The 20,885-nt window shown below is 39.0% G+C and overlaps 1 protein-coding gene across 2 annotated transcripts in view; it reads left to right on the top strand.

Annotated features, from left to right (window-relative positions):
* The window catches only part of arid1ab (AT-rich interactive domain 1Ab), a 56,401-nt gene that overhangs the window by 7,270 nt on the left and 28,246 nt on the right, over window positions 1-20,885 (top strand). For both annotated transcript variants that reach the window (XM_067508313.1, XM_067508323.1), the window contains exons 2-3: window positions 16,159-16,380; window positions 19,542-20,150. In XM_067508313.1, the coding sequence (XP_067364414.1) occupies window positions 16,159-16,380; window positions 19,542-20,150 (831 nt within the window). The remainder of the gene's footprint in view (window positions 1-16,158; window positions 16,381-19,541; window positions 20,151-20,885) is intronic.

Here is a 20,885-nt window from a genome sequence, read left to right as displayed (position 1 = left end):
CAAAAACAATTAAAGCTTCAAACAGACCAGTATCAGCTTATTTAGCACAGGGGGCCCGGTGGATCAGCGGTAGAGCATAGGGCTAGCAGAAGTCAGCGGGTACGAATTCAGCTCTACCAGGTGTGGCCCAACCCAGCCACTGAGGGCGACCCTGGTGCTGGTCGTGATCCCGGATAAAAATGGAGGGTTGCTGCAGGAAAGGCATCTGGCGTAAAAAACATGACAAGATCAACGTGTGGAAAATGTTTTGCTGTGGCGACCCCTGAAGGGACAAGCTGAAAGCTATTGATCATCTTATTTAACACATGGTGCCATCTCTTTGAGCATTTTTATTTGATATTGTCACGGAAATGTGAAGGTAACCTAGCAGCCACTGTAGTAAAGGGTTTGTCCTTCCTACCAAAATTGAGGTTTGCCCAATAAAATTTGGTTTTGCTGTCCCAGACCCAAACATATTCTTAAATGTCACACAAGTTTAAAAAAAAAACTAGCACATTTTTGAGGCTAATTGAATTTTATATTTTTTAGCTTGAATAGTGCAGTACAGTTGGGTGCAAAAATGTAACATTGCAAAACGTGTAAAACAAATATTTTCTTAAATCAACATGGCACAGCAGCTAGTACAAATGTTTCTTCATTGGAAAGTTGATTTATAATAAAATTACTAAAAGGGTGCAATCCTTTGCACAAATGGAATTTTCATTATTTTAGTATAACTTTTTTCTAATACATTCCTTGACCATTTTTGTTACTTCTGTTGACGATTTGTATTAGCTGAATGTGCATTATAATTATGTCAGGTTTAGTGTTAACTTAGAAATAAAATGAATTGAGTGGTTGTCGGTACATTTTCTTTATATTAACTAAATACAAAGTGACTAATTGTTTCAGGGCTGTTTTCAGCTATTTTGGCAATTCTGTTAGTAATCATCTAGGTCAGTATGTCATATTAACATGTTCACATTCTCAGAGGTTAATATTTTGTAGGTATTAGAGGTGGTTGATACTGCAAAATTTTGTGTCGATCCAATACAGGTCAAATATTGCTGATACCGATATTTTTTTATTTTTAGCACACAATGTAAATTACATTTACTTTCTTGCATAAGGGATATCACTGTATCACAATTTATGAAGTGATTGCATAATTTTGCTAAATCTGAATACATCTGTGATTTGTGATGTGATTTGCTCTTATTGTGCCTGTAATTAGTCATGTGTGAGGTTAACAAAACAGGACATTTTCAAATATGAAAAAAAAATATTATTGTAATAAACTCAATATGCAAACATGAAACTGCATGAGAATTATATATATATATATATATATATATATATCATATATATATTATTATATAATAGTAATAAAATTAAGAACAGAAAAACTGAATAATACTAAAAAAGTATACATTAAACAATAATATAGTAACAAAAATTTCCGAATACTCTTTGTCATTTCGTTTTATGTGTTTGTGTAAGTTGGTGGTGTTACCACAGTAGCGAATGACCTTTTTACAGACGTCGCACTTTGCTATGTTTTCATTCACAGCAGTAAAATACTTACACACAGCGCTCCGTTTTTTTATCTGCCAGCTCCATGATACCAAGGCAGGCACGCACCAACTCGCTCTCACTCTCTCTGCAGCTGCTTGCTGTTGGCGCTGCTGAGTCACGTGATGGTAGGGCAACAAACACAGCAGAGCAGGGAGGCTTGACCAATGTGCGTCTAGCTCATTTTAAATATTATATTTCATGCAAAATAAATAAAATCACTGGTTTAAAAAAAGCCCTTAATATCGATATTTTGACTTTTGGATCGATCACTTTTGATACAACCCCTATATCGAAAGTATCGATATTAAGGATCAATCCGCCCACCCATAGTAGGTATTACTCTTCTGTGATAGTACAAAGAGGAGCTTTGTATTTTAGACTGTTGGTCCTACAAAACAAGATATTTTAAAAACCACTGAAGAATTCATTTGTTTTTTGGTTTTGGTTTTTTTTTTTCAGTTAGTTTTTACTAATGGTACAGCTCAGTTGCTAAGGCAGTCGTCCATGGACCACAGGGACCGTGTTTCAATCCACGGTCCTGGCTGTGTTAAAGTGTCCTTGGGCAAGACACTGAACCCCAAGTTGCTCCCAGTGGGTCAGGTGAGCACCTTGCATGGCAGCCAATGCCATCGACGTGTGAATGGGTGAATGGGAATCAACATTGTAAAGCGCTTTGGAAAAAACGCTAAATAAGTGGCCATTTGCCAATCACGATAATGACTGGGGATAAACTGAATTATTGAATATATGTTGTATCTTCTGATAAAGTCACATTATTGACTGGTAGTGTGACAGAGGGCTAACCATTTATTCTTTAATAGAGAACATTTGTTCTTTAAATTAGATTTTTAGGGCTGTCCCAAATATCATACAGAGGCAAGCTAATTGCTATGCTAAGCAAATAACTGTTTGGATTTTTTGTGTACTTTAAACTCAAGCTGGTAGTTGGGGTGATCATATACTGTTTTTGTTAAACTACCTACTGTTTATACCTACGGTTTGCTTAGCTTTCACCTTAAGAAAATAAGGCTTATGAAGAAAAAAGTAACTGTGTAGCGTGTTTGTCACTGTCTGAAGCTAATGCTTTGCTTGAGGGGTGAACTATCATTGTATAACGTGGAAATGTGGAAATAGTCAGTTATTCCGGTTCAGCCAAAAGATTCTTTGTTTCTTTTCTGGGAACAAAGGGAAATAAATAACAAATTAAAATAATAAACAAATTTGCATCTGTTATTGACCATTTTTATTTATGACATCAATATGAGTGGGGCTGTAGCTCAGTTGGTAAGGCAGTCGTTGATGGACCACAAGGTGAGTGGTTCCATCCCCGGTCAATGTGTCTCTGGGCAAGGGCAAGGTACTGAACTCCTAACAGTGCAGTGGTGGTCCAAGCCCGGTCAAAATTGGGGAGGGTTGTGTCAGGAAGGGCATCCAGTGTAAAAACTGCCAAATCAACATGCGGACAATGATCCGCTGTGGCGTCCCTGAACTCACTCATTATGACTGCTTCAACTATGAGTTTAGGGTCGGTTAGGGCTTCAGGGTCACGAAACACTAAAGTACCAGCCTGGATGTTATCACAGAGACCAATTATTATTATTTTTTTGTTGTTCTATTCGGTCAACACAATGCAGAATTCCAAGAAGGCATAGCACTACTTTGTGCTACTGTTCTGTCTGAACTGTAGCACAAAGTAGTAGGGAGTTGGTAGAGAAAACGAAGACGGAGCCTTTAAAAAGGAAGTTCACTTTCTGCTCTTTAGTATACACTGCTGAGTAATGATTCTCCACAGGCCACATGGACAGCATGCTGGCTCCTGGCAACTGTGGCTACGTGTATGTAATTGTGTGTGTGTGTGTGTGTGTGTGTGTGTGTGTGTGTATGTATGAGAGAGGGAGAAATGGTGTCAGCAATACCCAGGGGAGGGAGGGGGTGGGGTGGGTGTTTTGTGAATGATCTTCGTCTGCTTCTGACAGCTGTGTATTTGTGAATAAAGTGCGGCAGTTACTTGGTGGTAGTTGTGTGCGTGTGTTTCTGTCTCACTGACCCGCTCTTACTCCACGTGTCACCAGCCATCCGTCTGCCTTTTATTTTGTGCTGTCAACCCCAGACAGTTGTGCTTTCTAGCTCAGCCTTTTTCCTACGATTTGCTGTTGTTTTTCTTTTTAAAATCCCATAATTATTCCTACAAATTGTTAATACAGAGCACAATATAGAGACAGCATACCATGCTATGAGGCTGGCCACCATGCAAATGTGGATTTGAGAGAACATTTCCAGGTTTAGTATTTGCCACACAGTATTGCAGGCTGACCCGTCAGTATTTGTTCATGCTGTTAAAATTTTTGGTTGATTGACTTAAAAAGTTTATTTATGTTTCTTATAGTAAAAAAGAACTCTATCTTATTTTAAGCTCAGTGTTACAGGTTGGGAACACATTGAGGAAAAACACATTTTTTTTCATGGACAAATATCAAACCTGGGCTACTGCACAGGGGCACACTGGAATGTAAAGGTAATTCATTTCTTTTGACATTTACCTTATAAAATGCTCCAGATTAGCATAGTAATATCCTTCTCTGAGCCTGTGTGACACTACAGACTTCATTTACATGACATATGGTGTGCGTGTGTTTTTGTGGAATAAAGTGGTTAACCTTTAAATGGGTGCAGTCGTTGATACTAGGAGGTAGAGAATGATGCTTCCTCCCAGCTCTCATGCAGCGCTAACCTTTGCTCTGTTAAAAGAAAAGCCAATGGCTCATATATAAAGTGGGAGAAGTAAGGTGACACTAGTGCAAGGAACATTTGGTTTTCTCTTATGTCTTTCTCTTATATTGTAAAACTCTGTCATTATGTTTGTTGTTTTGGACCATGCCCTCTAGTCATAGCCTTGCTTTTTGTTTTGCCTAATGTATTATGTGCAATTTCAGCCTTTTTTTTTAACCTAATACAACCAAAGCTGTGGAGTGCGCTCAGAGCACGCAGAAGTTGGTAAAAAGCCTATGAAGACAAAAGTAGCCCAAAGAAAATGAGGAATGATTAATCAGTTACCAATCTGGAGTCCAGTAAAGCCTAATGTTACAGTTTATTATACCTCAAGATGAGGAAAGAATAGCTAGTGATAAAATTAAGTCCATAATAATTTTTTTGTTTGGACTAATAGAAATTAAATTGTTAATAATCCTGATTCTTATTAAGAAAAAACAATTTTTTTTTTTAACTCAGACAGAACAAGATACCTATTTGGCAGTGATGGACATTTGTAGAGACCAAGGGATGAATTGATCACGAAAATAATAATCAGGTTTAAAAGTAATGAAAGTAATTGTTAGTTGTAGCCTGGAATTGAAGCCTTGTTTGTTGAATGCAATTAAAATCTCACCTTGGCCTCTGGCAGGAGCAATTTTGACTTTTTTCTGGCACAGAGACTAAAATAAGTTGACAGTTAAACAGTGAGCAAAATAATTAGTTACAGCTCCAACAATAAGTTAGCATCATGCTTCTTCTCATTTATATTGCTGAAGTCTGTCTTTAACAGTTCAAATTGAACTTTTTAATTCTTTAAAAAAGTATATGTTCCCATGGTTATTTTAACTGGCCTAAATAATTGATATGAGTTTTTCATAGAGATGGGACAGTGTTTACACTGGTTCTGATGCCTCCGTGTCCTGTTAACAGCCTATTTGATAGTGAGCCATTGTTTAGTTTTGATTTGATTGGCTCACAGTTAAAAAAGAGCAGCTGGTGGTCAACAGTGACATAGTTACATAGACAAAAGCGAAAGCAAAAAGCTTATTTTGTGTCATTGTTTCTGGCCTGTGTGGCAACTGACTATGATCTATGCACCAAAGATGTGTTTGGATGGTATTTGCTGCTTGGCTTATGCCCAGATTAGACTCCTGTTAAACAAGTAGCAGTATTGCTGTTGAAAATAAAATTAAAAAAAAAGTAACTGTTGACGGTATGTTGTTCTTTAAACCTGAATTTTTGCATGTCAGTGAGTGGCTTGTTTGTGAACGAGTGAGTGCAAATGAACAATCCCAGCAGTCTTCACAGTCAGCTAAAGTCCAACGCTCATTTGTTTAAAAGGAAGGCCTGAAACAGGACTTTTTCTGCAAGGTCTTTACAAGTGGACAGGTGCACTACAATACACAAACTTTGTATTCTGATTTAAATGACTAATGTGACATTTAGATTATGACTGAGCAGGTTTTCCTCTGGTTGTGTATGTGGTGTATGTGATTGCCGTGCAGTGTGTGTTTGACATCAGTGTCAGAGTTGTTACTCTAACCATGAGATAGGCACTGACCCAGCCAGGTCCTTGAGTGGCTTCCTCTCATTCAGTAGCAAGGGTATTCTTGGCATTGTAGTGAGTGTCACACTTATCGTAATAGATCATCTAGGGTGCCAGTGGTCAGCCTGAATGAGGATCTTTACCAGTAGCATGGGCTAAGCCCTGGCAACGTGATCTACAAATCACAGGCGAAGTATTGAAAAGAACACCTTTTGTGTCCTGAGTGGTCCTGGGGAACTGTTCATGTGGCCTGAGTAGGACTGGACTCACTGGGTTACAACATTTTGTTAAGCTTCAGTGTGAAAGCATGTATTATGTTTTTTCTTTTTTTTTAATGCTGAAGGAATGATTAGTATATACCAGAGATAATGTGATATCATTTGAAATTTCTAAAATTTGATTCTAAAAGAATACTTACTTATAACATTAGACTTACTATTAAGTAAAGAATAAACAAACCGTTTAACAAAAAAACCTCACTGATTAGCCTTCGTGCTGCTAAAACCTGGCTTTATGTGACTAATTTTGATTTGGAGGCTATCAGTAAATAAGTATAAAGAGTACTAATCACACCAGGCATTTGGTGCCAGCTTTTCTTTGTTGACATTTTTCAATATTCTGTGCTATAGACAAATTTAAATTGCTACAATAAAGTGTTTTTGTTCAGTACCAAGCCCTTTGGTGTCTACAGGTGTAGTATATATTACTTGTAGTTTATGTTTATGTCCCTGTTAAATGATGAACATCTGTTTTGCCATATAGTGCTTCTCACCAGGATGTGCATTCTTCCCACTGGCCCTTCTCTCAGCCCTCCTAAACCCCCATGCCTCACTCCCAGGAATCAGCCACTGTCACTTGGAAATATAAGTTTGGCCTGACAGGTTGACAGCCAGCAGTCATGGCCAATGTTCATTTTCTTGTAGCTCCAACCTGAGCATCATACTGACAGGCCAGCCAGCAGCAGTCAGCCCACTTTTTCTTTCTTTTCTTTTTTCTTTTCTTTTCTGGCTGGTCTTAGCAATCTTCTTTTATCTACCTAACAGTAGATTTGTTTTACAGAGCATTAGATCTGTCAGTGCTGTGATGGGGGCCAGCTAACACTTTGGAGATAGGTTCTCAAAAAGATGGGACAGGGGCAAGAAAAGACAAGACAAGTTATTTAATACTGAAAAACATCTGGTGGAACATCTCACAACCAATGTGATAATTTGCCAACAGATCATTATTATGATTGGATATAAAAAGTTCTGAAGTTCTTTCCAACAATGATTTATTTGTGCTATCCCACCACAATATCAGCATTGACCACAACATAATGATTTTCTATTTATTTTTTATTTATTTGGTCTTAGTGTCCACAATCTCTTTGATTTCAGGTGAACCAGATGCTGGGTTAATTAAATTTTTCATTTTAATGCTGTCCTTTACAAAAACCTCACAAAGTGTTAAAAACATGGATCTGCATTATGAACGAAGCGGTGAACATGTTTTGTGTGTTTTATTAATGCAACTTAAATCGGCTTTCTGAAGCAACTTTTACAGACATGAGCTGCACCCTGCCAGTCATGTATATATGAATGTGGCAAATTATCTGTAGAAAATATTCATGTGGTGGCTTCACATTTTGCTGACTGCTTAGCGCTGATCAGTTCTATTTCTGATTAAGAACTAGAATGTGTGTCAACAAACACACAGTCTTTAAACCTCAGCCCTCTGAAAGATCAATCTCTGCTACAGTTTAAAGAATTTGCCTGAACATTTACCCTATTTAGCCAATTTTATATTAAACTGTCACAACAGTATAACTATGCTACAGTTAATATATTTAATATGTATTTTCCTCTCCCATCTTTTCCTGTCTCTTTAAACTCACAATGTCATAGTGTTCCCTATTTATAATAAACTTAGTAAAACATTCAATACTAGATGTAATAAAAGTATGGAATTAACACTCCTGCCTCAATTTATCTACACAATTATCAATCACAATGTGTTTTAAGCTGCAAAACATAATATTAATGAGAAGGTTCAGCTAACCACACTACGGCAGAGGTTCTGTACACAAAGGGCCATACCATAGCCTTAAGATAAGTTTACTCACTTCTTAAAGAAATATTCAGTTGTCATTTAAAAAGGAAAAAAATCAAGTAACTGTTACTTAGTTTATTATATATTTTTTGTCTGTTCTGGCCTATGGTCACTTCTCCCTTACAATTGTTGGAATGTAATTGTAATATTGAAGCTATGGGAGGAATCTACAACTCTTTAATTGTTCTACTGTGAAGTTAATTTTGAATACATTTAGCAATATCTCTGATATGTGACAGAAATACAAGGGACCTAGAGTAGCAGTGTTTTCTTTTCCACTTTTTAAACCAGCCCTAATTCATGCAGGTGCAGCACAGTGTTTTTAACTGCAATCTTTTTGTTGTTGTTGTTTGTATTGTTCTTATTAACCCTAAATAGCCTCATCTTAGTTGTGAAAACCAATTTAAGCATCCAAGTATTCAAGTTCTTGTCCTCCTCTCCTACCAGAACATCTTTTGAATTTATGGGAACAGCTGGGTGAACATCTGGGTGTGTTTTGTGCTGTTATCTGGGCTTTGTGTGGATGATAGGACCAAAAGGCACAGCCTGCCACCCCCTCTACCCGGCCCATCTCCTTCTTACTTTTATCCAGAGTCATGCTACGGTTATCTCAAGAAAAAAGAAAAGAAACTCCTCAAGTTGATGCAGTGGGAGGACTGACTAATTGAGAACATGGCTTATTTGGTTGTTCTTGTTGTTGTTGTTTTTGTTTACTTTAGCTCTGTTAAGATCTATCCCCTGCTATTTGGTCACACCTGTTGTATTATGTCGGGATTCTGGATTGAAATGGGAATACAACCAGAAAAAAGTATGGAAAAGTAGAAAAAGAAATGTAACATACCAGCTGTTTTATATATCCTATTGTTGTTCTGCTACTTATTTCAGTATTTATTGTATTAATTTTCATTACACCGTGTTTTGATAAATTGTCACCACTAAAACAATGTACTTTAATTAGATCGCACTAACGTCCCCCTTGAGTGTTTTGAGATGTGTATTTTAACTTATTACTTTTTGTTTCCAAAAATTAATATAAGAAAAGGCTGGGTTTGATAGCATACTATACTTGACATGAGACACAAACTGTATTAAACTGTAATAAAAAAAAGAGAGTGTTTCGCAGTTTACCATTTGGATTTGAAATGTCCCTACTGTTATCTCCCAAACATTCATAGGTTTATTCAGTTACAAAAAAGGACAGGATATTGTTGTTCTTTATGTATGTCGAACACATCACGTCCTCATCTGAGCAATGAATGCAAAAAACAAGGCAATTTCAAAACCTTCACATACTTTGTCTTGTCATTATACGTAATTTCAATTTCAGTGAAATTCAGGTCAGTAGCCCATACCTCAGCAGAGCATCCTGCCAAGGAACCATTCCTGCAGGGGTCTTGAAAACATTCATTAGGTCCTATCCAAATCCGTATTTACCTTTTACAGACACTAGTTAAATTTGTTTCTTTTCATTTTCAACAAATTGAGATTTGTTTTGTACAAGTATTACAGAAACACATGTGAATGTAACTGAGAATGGGTCTGCATCAACGTTCACGTGTCTTGATGAAGTATAATAATGCTGTGTTGGAGAAAATATTGAACCTGGAAATAGTAGTAGCACCTTGAATGGCAGCTGTTAATTGCAATACTTGCCCCATAGGACCAATAAAGTATTTAAAAATATGTATTAAAAAAAGGAAAAAAATTACAAGGAAAATGACTAAAGAAGTCCAGGATAGAACCTCAGTTTTCATGTTTCTAAAAAGTATCTTATCTTATATTCACTTTAAAGTTTCTCTGGTTTACTGTGAACATATGTCATGTACACTACACAAAAAAGTCTCACCCAGAAAACCCACCAAACCTGGTAGTAAAGGGTGGGAAATCATGTCCATGTGTAAGTCTTCCACCACATATGGGTGTCCTGAGTTGGTGTTTCATGTTGCGGGGCTTTAATGCAGAACAATGGTATGGAGCTAGACTCTTTTGCTGTGTGGCAGATTAAATTAGCAGCAGTTGTTTATCGTCTGTTTATCCCCGCCCCCCGTCCATCTGCTCAGCCCTGTAGACTCCAGTTCTGCTTTCAGGCACTGCTCCAGACTGCTCCTTATCCCCTCCCTCCCCAAGCCCTTAGAAATTCCCATCACCATGTTACACACACACACACACACACACACACACACACACACACACACACACACACACACACTTTAAATAGTTGCAATATCCAGCAGCAGCCCGGTCATGACACAATATACTCAGTGCAACCTCTTCTGCCAAGTGTGCACTGGCTTTCCTCTATGCAGATTAGCCATGTGCTAATTGTGGTTATATGTTTTATTTTTTTTGTTTTTTTATTGGAAGAGAAAAGGGGTGGAGGAGTTTCCTACAAAGTTGGTTTGATGACTGAGCAGAAAAAAATGTTCAATGTTGTTGGTTGAGTTGTCATGCAGTTTTGCACGTTTGAGAGTGTTGAGTGTGGAGAGATGCATTAGGACAAGCTTTGGAATTTTCATTAAAAATATCTGGGACAGTTAGCTCAGCATTGCTTCTGATGACAGCTTTTTAGTTAGTCTTTTGTATGTGTATATATTACTACACCTAAAAGTTCTCTGATAATTCGCATTCTTTGGGAAACAAAGGATACATGGTCAAAATATGAAGGCAAAATTTGCATAAAATATTGTGTATAAATATTTTGAAACCGGAATCTATAATACCACTATCAAAACATACCATTAACATTTTGAAAAAAAAAATCCTCCCAGCTTAGACATTTTCAGACAATATTGAGTGGGTTGCTGCAAAGCCTTTTTGTCTGCTTTTTGTTTGCGTGTCAGGGAATCTCCCTACACGTAATATTATAGACCGCTTTTATTCACTCGAATTTTAATTTGTGATGTTTTTATTTAGCTTATAATTTTAAAAATGAGAAAATAAGGTATGCAATTATGTTCTGACTTTTGTTTCTGTTGTCCTCTTTACTTATTTCATTTTTGTAAATTGACTTTACTACTTTTTGTAAAAGGTTTTGGCTTACTGCAGCCACAAGGACACCTGGCTCCAGACAAAGAGTGCCGTCAACTTTTAAACTTGACCCACTTTTTTTTTTTTTTTAATTTAATATTTTTTTACTTTTTATGAAAGCTGAAATTTTTAGAACATTCCTGAGGCTTATCGCCTTGAATGGTAGCTTTACCTGACCCCAACCCCAAAACTTATTGACTAACCCTAATCATCTTCTACCGGGATTAACAACTTTCAGCTAATGTCTACTATACTACTATTGCTGCCAAAGTTGGTCATCTGCCATGTTTGTCTGCAAACAAGTAATTATGGCCACATGTAACAACTGCAGGATCATGATGAATGCCAAGCAGAACATTAGATATTATCGCTAAACTAATTCATTAGGTCAGTTTCTTCTTTTAGATCTGACAATTTGACTTGGGACTTACTCTGATTCATTATTTTAAGTCCGCTCAATGAGCCTTAATTGAAATTTTAATCAAATAGTAATTTATTAAACTGAGTGGACATTCTTAAAACTACATAAAGGAAATCAACCATAGAATTAAAATGATGAACATAGTCGGCCTAATTTTGTGAAATATGTTGCATAGTGGCTCAGTTGGTAGAGTGGCTGCCTATCAACGACAGGGTTGGAGGATCGCAGCCCACTCTTCCCGACCACATGTTGAAGTGCCTCTGGGTAAGACACTGAAACCCATACAGCCCCTCCCCATCCCCAGCCACACAGTGCAGATCGTAAGCCTGGTAGAAATTAGGGAGGGTTGCTTCAGTGAGGGCATCCAACAAAAAACTGTGCCAAATCAGCATGCGGACAAATTTGAATATCAAATTTGAAACTGAAATTTTCCCCTTATGTGGCAGCCAGTTAACATTCAGAACTTTGATTGTAGTTATGTGCTTTTTAAAGCATAAAGACATAATAATACTCAACTTAATAGTGTAGCATGCCTTATTATCTTTCCACTGGATCTATCTTGTGTCCCCACTACCTCAAACCACTGACTTTTTCCTTCTATAGATTAGAAACAAAGCACTTTCGTTCTTTGATCTGAACAAACATGCTAATGTCCAAACCAACAAATAAAGTATTATTAAAGTCATAATGAACTTTTATAGTTAAGGTTGTCAGGGTGAAAGTGAGTCGATACAGATTATCAGCTTTCTATCCCTAATTTGTAAAACTATACTTAATCAAAATTTTTGGGTGATTAAACGCTCAACTGGTTGTACAAGATGAGGAAATAAATATGAAAGCTTTATGTTTGAGATTAAAAAAGAATTTGGTATTAGCAAGGCAAAATGTATTAAAGATCTTTACTCAACAGCAGCAGCAGCGCTTCAACCTTGGGGTTTCCTTTATAAAGAATTAGCCATTTCTACAGCTAAGAGAAAGAGGAACAGAATATTGTAAAGCAGTCACTGGCCTTTATAAACAAGATGCAGTAGAAGTGGCCTCTGCAACATACACATTGTCAAGGGCACCAGCCAAACTTACTGGAATCTTGGAGGACATGTAATAGTGTATCAGATGTGAAAAACTTAAGCAATGCAAAAAATTGCTGGTAAACAGATCAATGAATGCTGGCAATGCCTGGCCGTGGCTATATCTAAGTCTGCAGCGCACAGATGTGTAGGCTAAGGTATGAAAAACGAGACCTTTTAAGAAGGTTGGATTCCTTAGATTTTTGCAGGCACTGAAAACTTAAGTCATTATGAGTTATTATTGTTGTTACATAAAATGGAGCATATGCCATTAATTTTTTGTGCACATGTAAGCTATTTATTGGATACTAAATTTAGTCCACAAATATGACATAAAAGAGCATATGGTGCAACATTTGTTAAAAATAGAAATGTCAGTTTTGGAATGCCGAAATATGTCACTCATTGATGTGTCTGACTGATGTGTTTTTAATAGTTTTTGGTCAAAAGCAAAGGTCAGTTGCAGCAACAAACAAGCACATCCAGGCTGCAGGCTGATAAGTATCCAATAAGTATCCCCAATGTTGAAGGTTGAAAAGGTTTGCTTAACTATATGTGTGGTAACTTTGGACATTATGATTGGGGATTTTAGAAAAATGACCTAAATTATTCTTCAAAGGTTAATTCTGCTGTGTTTCATTGACTTAACACTTCATGAAATATAAAACTGTAAAAGCTATCTTTCCCTGATACTCAAGTTCAAGGTTATCTCTTTATATGGCTGTATGTCAAAAGGCCAAAGATTTTGAATTTGGATTTAGGTAAAATGTAGAGGTAAATAATTATTATTATAGTTAATTATTTAGTTTTGTCTTTTCATAAGTCTACTACTAAACAACTCATTGTGGCTCTAATCATTTTATTACCAATTTGATTGGCATATTTGTGAACATGGAAATAGGGTGGCATTTAGCCATTATTTTTTTATAGGTTTTATCCCCAAAACCCATTTCAAATAGGTTAACTTTTTCTTTTTCTTTGTATTTATCAAAAATATTTATAATATTTATAAATTATTATTCTGTCAGCCAATTGTTTCCACTCAATGTGAAAATATGTTTATGTTAACATTTCTAAGCACAGTTCACACTTACCTGTGTGCTATGTTATCACCTGGTCAAATGACTGCTATGTCCATTTTTTGAGTTGCTGTTAAATGAGATGTGAGAGCGAGATCAGTGGTTGTTCTGGAAACGTCAGCATCGGTTCTCCATGTGGCTCTTGGCGCTGGAAACCATGAATTTTGTCTTGCTGCACTTTACTTGCTCTCTCTCCATGCTGAGCCAGAGGCCTGAGGTGTCAGTCTTCTTAATTGAAATACGGGTAAACAAACTAGTGTAGACATATTCTCACAGCTGGCAAAATATCAACAGAAGTTGGCAAGCAAAAGATGGGCAGTGGGAGAAGGTTGATTGTTTATTACCCGAAGATTGCTGGGAGATTTTGTATAATTGAGAAATAGATTTTACCTTTAGTGTTGTTTCTTTGTAGTTTGTTAGCATATAAGTTATTTTTCATGATTGTTGGAAGATGTTTGCAGGTGGTTTAGGCCTCGGCAGCACACTTTACAGATGACACAGGAGACTCTGTCTAACTGTTTTAGCAGCTCATTAGGAAAGCACTATGGCAACTTTCTGGCTACTAAAATAAGTGGCTTCTGTTTTGTTTATGCGAATATGGAAGTATTTTGTTGTTGATGCCATAATTGCACAGATAGAGCTGTTTGAAATGGATTGAGAAATGAGAAATAAGCAGATTTCTGCTTTACTCTTTTCTTTTTTCCACCTGTCACCTTCAGGCTGAAGACTGTCTGGATTTACATTAGGAAGTAGGGGTAGTGTCCTTCAATGCACATTCGGGTTAAAAGTGCATTAGAGGCCACAGGCCTACTGGGGCCTGTTACTCCCCCCTCCCCCCATCCACGCGGTGCGGCCGGTAATGACCCTAGGGAGCATAGTAACACCCCCATGCTTTTCCCTATGTTTACACACACACACACACACACACACACACACACACACACACACACACCCTTCTGAACCTGGAAGAACTAAGGAGAGTGTGGCCTGGGGGAAGCTAGAGGGAAAACCTGGAATGGAATAGGTTATATTGAATAGTGTTGGTTAACCACATTGACAGCCTGTTGATCCAAACCGTCTCACCAATACACACATCTATATCTTCACACACAAACTCTAACCTCCTGCTAAACTACCCCCCATACCCAACCTCCTATCTTTTATGCAGCACTGTCATTCATAGAGTGCCAAAGCCTGCTGCTTTATTAAAGCCCAGGAAGAGCAAGGCCTGGCCCAGGTTCAAACAGCAGTGCAGCTGGGACCTGTTACATTTTCGGCAGACTGCCCTCTCCATCTTGCGGACTATAAATAGCCCTGGTGGTTGTCTCTCTTAACCAAGGAATAGAGGTTTTTAGGGGAGGGAAAAAAACACATACACAGATTAATAACCGTGGGAAGCCTTGAAAGCTTTGTGTCTGCCGCCTGGGGTCAGCAGGCCAGGAGGTGTTGCAACTTCAAAGCCCCCACTGTGGCTTGTACTTTCCGATGTCGCTGGGTGGGTTTGATGGGAATACACCGAAGCTGCCAACAGCATGGCATTAGAATGCCTCAACCAGTAAGATGCCCACACAGCCCACGTGAACTTTTTTATTTTTTTGGGTTCCTAGAGGAAGACTAGTTCATCCAACTTAAATTTATTTCTCTGCTTTTATTTTTTTGACCCTGGAGTAGTGCTTTGTTTTGGGGAGATTCCACCAATGTCATCACTTATGTACACACACCACACACAACATTAGACCTTACATAACCTTGGCCCCAGTTGTTGACCCCCCCCCCCCCCCCCAAAAAAAAAACCTCAACCTCTCCCTTGTCTATTCTGTTTCCCTCCCTGGCTCGCCAGCCAGAGAATCCTGTCTGGTCTGGTAACATTGGCTGCTTGGGCCATGTTGATCTCCCCGAATCCAAGTCGGCCAAGGTCAGCCCACTCCAACACCACTACCAGCCTCCATCCTGATGTGGCTCCAGCTAAGGGGTGGGCTCAAGTCCAGTCGCCACAGACACTTCTACTTCCTAAACTTATTTTCACAGAAACCCTCCCCGACGTCTCTACTGTAACAGTATCCACCCACTGGCACAATGATCTCCTGGGCAGGGAAATGCTCCTGGCGGATATAGTGGGCTTGTTCATTCATTCATGGCCAATTTTTTTTCCCTTTCTAGTATGAAAGTTAATCCACTACAGTTTTTTTTCCCTTCTACTCCTGCTTTTTGTTCTATATTTGTTTGATTATATAGTGACTGACTGATGTGATGAGGTTTCTTCAAGAGTTGTTATTTCTGTTCAATTCTTTTTTTTTAAGAAAACCCTGTGAAAGGTTCCAAAAAAACTATATTTGACTTGAATATTATCCTCATATCCCATGATTCTAAAAAATGTCCAATCTGTTGCATCATTGTGGAACTAGTTATACCTTGGTAGTTTGTCTGCAAAAGGTAGTAAGGGCATTCTAGTCTTTGTAATCATCAACCAAGATTTGACATCTAACATCACATCTATGAGTGATTGATAGGCAATCATCTCTAAGATTGCACCTTTTTATACACGTTTGATGCCATAATTGCCATTGTATCCATGCAATGTTTGAACTTATCAATTCACTCCAAATCTTCTTTGTTTTTTAACAGCCTCCAAGCCCAATGGACCAGGTAGGGAAGATACGCGGCCAGCCATATGGTGGACCGAACCTCTACTCACAGCAGCAACAAGGGCCTCCCACAGGGCCTGGACCCCAGCAGGGAGGCTCCTACCCAGCCCAGAGCTATGTTCCTCCTGGGCCTCAGAGGTATCCTATGGGAATGCAGAGCCGAACGCCTGGTGCTATGAGTAGCATCCCGTATGGACAGCAGGTCAGTAATTGATGCTTATTTCCCCTGCATCTTCACAGTAAACCTTCTAGACCAGGGGTGGGGATCCATGCTCCTTGAGAGCTGCAACCCTGCTTGTTTTCCAGATACCACCGCTGATTACCTTGATCAGGTTTGGTTAGTCAATCAGAAACTGGAGGAGCGGTGGAAAGCAGGGACAGTTGGAAAATAAGCAGGCCTTCAGTCCCTTTGACAGAGTTTTCCGGTCACATGTTGGAGTGTCCTTGAGCATTGAATCCCATCTTAGTTGCTCCCGGTGAATGTAGGCCAGCTGCATAACAGCTCCTCCATCAATATGCAAATGTGTCTCTGCCCTTTGAGTACCAACAGGTAGAAAAGCACTATATAAGGGCAGACCAATAAAACATCAGAGGCAAATTTATCTAAACACAAGTTGCATCACTAAATTGTAAGTCACTGTCTAGTGTAATGAGGATGAAAACTTAGCTGATAAGATATTGTTTTGTTTTTAAAATGTTGACTAATAAAAACAGTGCTGTGGAGTTGTCCTGCTCACTTTGGACAGCTAGTTTGTGGATACAACCTGTGGTGCTGCTTGGTGAGAAATTCTGTTGTACGGTTTTGTTTATTCCTGTTGGTTGACTCCCCAATACAGGACTGGTGAAAATGGTATGTGAAGCATACAAAAGATAAAGTGATTAAGCCTCCTTGAATATCAGTTGTAAGAGAGTTTACACCGGTTCAGGACCAGTAGTTGTTGTTGTTGCAAAGCGACTAAGTTTACATGCACTTATGTAGTCAGGTTACTCAGAGAAATCAGCATTCCTCAGGTATTTAGAACAACATTTACATGCTCTTAAGTAACCTGGTAACTGGATAAACACAGCAGCAGTGTAATCTAATTTCTCCACCACCTCAGACTTATTTTGAAGCCTGGTGCAATGATTCTAACTATATAGTGACTGCTTTCTGATTATTTTTTTTTAAGCTGTGATTGTGTCACAGAGGAGTGACAGCACAGGAAGAGAGAAAGGAAGAAGAGAGAGACACTTCTACTACGGACCCTGTATTTAGTTAAAATTTTTGTCATACTTAATGTGGACAGCATCACCCCATTAATAATCTCTTCCTCATTGACTCAGCTGCTTGTTCCCATCTGCAGCCTTTTGTTGGGTGCATACGCTGTTGGAAAAAGGTGATTAGAACCATGGTAACATGTAAATATTGTAGAGAAATCAAGGTTCTCCAGGAAAAATCTATGTAGGGAATTCGGGTTTCCCTAAAGCCTTAGCCCAATTTAGGATATCAGCTTTCCCGGTTACTTGACATTAAAGAAATCGGCTTTGCAGAGAAAGACGATTGTAACCTGGTTAGTCCTTGTAAAAGCACTGTGAGAGTGGTTATGAGCCAGAACTGTCAATTTAATTAGTTGTATGTCAGGAAATAGACAATAAACGGCTTTCAGCTTGTCCCTTTTGGGGGTCGCCACAGCAGAACGTGTTTCGCACTTTGGCATGAGTTTGTACGCCGGATGACCTTCTTCCCATTTTATCGGGGCCACGCCTGGTGGGATGGGATTCGAACCCACTGACTTCTGCATCCCAACCCAATGCTACACAGTTTTGCTACTCAAGACAGTGTCATCTTTTCAGCATTGTATGTTTACTCTCCATCTTGGTATAAAGATGGGAAAGAAACGGCTGAACTGGTAGTGTCTGAGGGTATTACTCCGAAAGACTCTGCCCCAAAAGCCTAACTGGATCTTACTTTCAAACAGAACCAATCGGGAACTGCCCATTTATTCTAGAACTGAAAGACAGATGGCCGGCAATAATACACTGTTTATTAAAAATGTTTTAGAAAATCTTTGTGTTTTTAGATAGGAATAGGTTTGGAGGTACTGACAACAACATCCTAATTTGACATGTTTTCAAACTAAAACTTAAAATAGAGTAAAAAACGGCTCCTTCAGGAACAGCCTCAAACAAAACAGTCCATCGATTGTTCACTGTTTGGTTGATTTTCATGCCTTAAAGTAAAAGTTGGGGAAATTCAACTCATGTCTACAGGCACAGTGGGCAGCACATTCTCACAGCATCATCCAATTGAAAACGGCAAACATCCAGTTTGCTGGAGGTACTTACTTATTGCTAGTAAAAAAGCCCCTTCTTGAACTCTCTCAGCCAGAGAGAGTTCTTAACAGAGAAATGCATACAAGCAATCCCGCAGAGTGAAGCCTTTTCTTCCATGTCCACTGTCTGTGGTCTTGTGCACATTGTGTGCTGTGATTATCTCATACTGGCCTGCCTGGTGTCTGACCGTGGACTTGATAAGTGCCCTAAAGAGAAGAAAACGGCTTCCCTCTCTTTGTCAGACAGATACAATACAGCCACTTCATGTTGTTTTAAGTGTGTGGCAACTCTTCACTATCACGTCTTTGAATTCTTAAGTGGCTCAGAATCCTCCCAAAACAACACATGGCTTATTTCCCCTCATTTTTTTTTTTAATTTATGGTTTTTTTTCCACAAGGTCAGTGGTTTTCTCCTTCCATGCTCTGAGGGTAATGAAAGGGAAACGCTGTATTGAAAGGCTTACCACAAACCCAATCAGGTAGAATATAAAAAGCCTCATATTAAAGTTCAAGGAGATGAATTCAAAACTCAATTTTTATTTTCATGACTGTAATTTGAAGCAATATGTGGCTGAATTCCAGCACTTAGATGTGTTTTTTTATGTGGTTTGACCGATCAGTTGTCTTTCCCTTTTAATGCCCTTTGATCCCTTTTCCCTTTTTTCCCTTTGATGCTTTGTGTGTGTGTGTATATGTATCTATATATGTGTGTGTGTGTATGTATATATATATATATATATATATATATATATATGTGTGTGTGTGTATATGTGTGTGTGTATATATATATATAGAGAGAGAGAGAGAGAGAGAGAGAGAGCTCTACCATGTCCACTATCTGTGGTCTTGTGCACATTGTGTGCTGTGATTATCTCATACTGGCCTGGTGTCTGACCATGGACTTGATTCAAGAAAACAGCTTCCCTCTCTTTGTCAGACAGATACAATAGCCACTTCATGTTGTTTACTTCATTTACTCACATATCTGTGTAGTCTCCCTTTTTCAAGGAAAAATGTTGATCTACACTAATCTTTTGTTTTCATTTCTAGATTTCAGCTTATGGACAACAGGGCCCAGGAGGCTACAACCAGCAGAATCAGGCCTATTACAGTCAGCATGGCCCCCCACCTCACCCTGGACAGCAGCAGCCTCCATATCCTGGTCAACCACAGGGCGGTTCTGGACCCCCCTACCCCCAGCAGGGTCACCCTTCTCAGCCTGCTGGCCAACATGGGCAGCCAGGCCCCCCTTATCAACAATCCCAAGGTCCACATGGCCCTCCTCCCAGTCAGCCTCCCTATAACCAGTCCTCACAGTCTCAGCCAGGACAGCCACCTTACGTCCCTCCCCAACAGCAGCAGCCGCAACAGCAGCAGGGTCCCGGACCTCAAGGTCCACAGGGTCCTCAAGGTCAGCCTGGGTATCCACAACCCACTGGACCAGTGCAGCCACCACAACAGCAAAACCCACAGCAGCAGCAAGGGCCCCCACAACAACAACAGCAGCAGCAGCAACAACCAGGAGTTCCACCTCCTCAATCCCAGCAGCCTCCAGCTCATGGTCAGCAGGGTCAGCCATCACCTTACTCACAGACACCCCCCCTACAACAACAACAACAGCAGCAGTCACCATATCAGAGGTTCCCACCTCCTCCACAGGTAAAAACACCACACAGAGCTTTGTAAGCAACACTTCAGTCATAATGTGATGTGCTGTTTCGAGCCCATCTGTGTTTCCATTAGTATTTGCAGCGGGAGATTTTTGAGCCGACACATGCTCTTTGAATTTCTTCTTTTTTTTTTATCAGTGCTGCAATCAACTCTGTGGCTCAAAGTGCTAATGGAAACTAAAGACTGTCTGTAGCTGCTTCGGACACCTTGTCAGATGGGTCTTCTCCTAGTTGAAATGTATATGGAATAGACAGAATGAACAGTATACACTTAGTTTTTTTTTTTTTTTTAATTTAAATATGTGTTGGCTCACTGCAAGGCATTAACTGTAAAACAGCTATGTAAGGTTTAGAATAAACCTTTGATGTAAGCCATCTATGGTTGATTTGTTTCTTAAATAAAGTTTAATTATTCAGTTAAAGAGGCTCAATTAAAGGTTAAATGAATTGTAAGAAGAGGAGTATTTAGACCACATAACAAAAGAACTGCTAGAGTACAACGAGGCAAAGCTTCGCCAGTCAGTTTAGCTTGTTAGTAAAAATAAAACAACATGGCTTTGATGAGATTTTATCTCAATGATTGAGCTGTAAAGTAAGTCATGACTTTTACCATGCCATATTCCTCCTCCTGTTGACACAGACATGCTTTACAATACCTTATTGCATTACACAGTAAATATGTACAGCCCATTTGAAATCTGTTGTGTGTAGGTGGTTGCATAGC

Source organism: Channa argus, chromosome 1 (genome assembly GCF_033026475.1).
Source record: "Channa argus isolate prfri chromosome 1, Channa argus male v1.0, whole genome shotgun sequence".
NCBI lineage: Eukaryota > Metazoa > Chordata > Actinopteri > Anabantiformes > Channidae > Channa > Channa argus.
The sequence above is the reverse complement of the archived record's forward strand: the minus strand, read 5'-3'. Positions and strand labels throughout refer to the sequence as shown.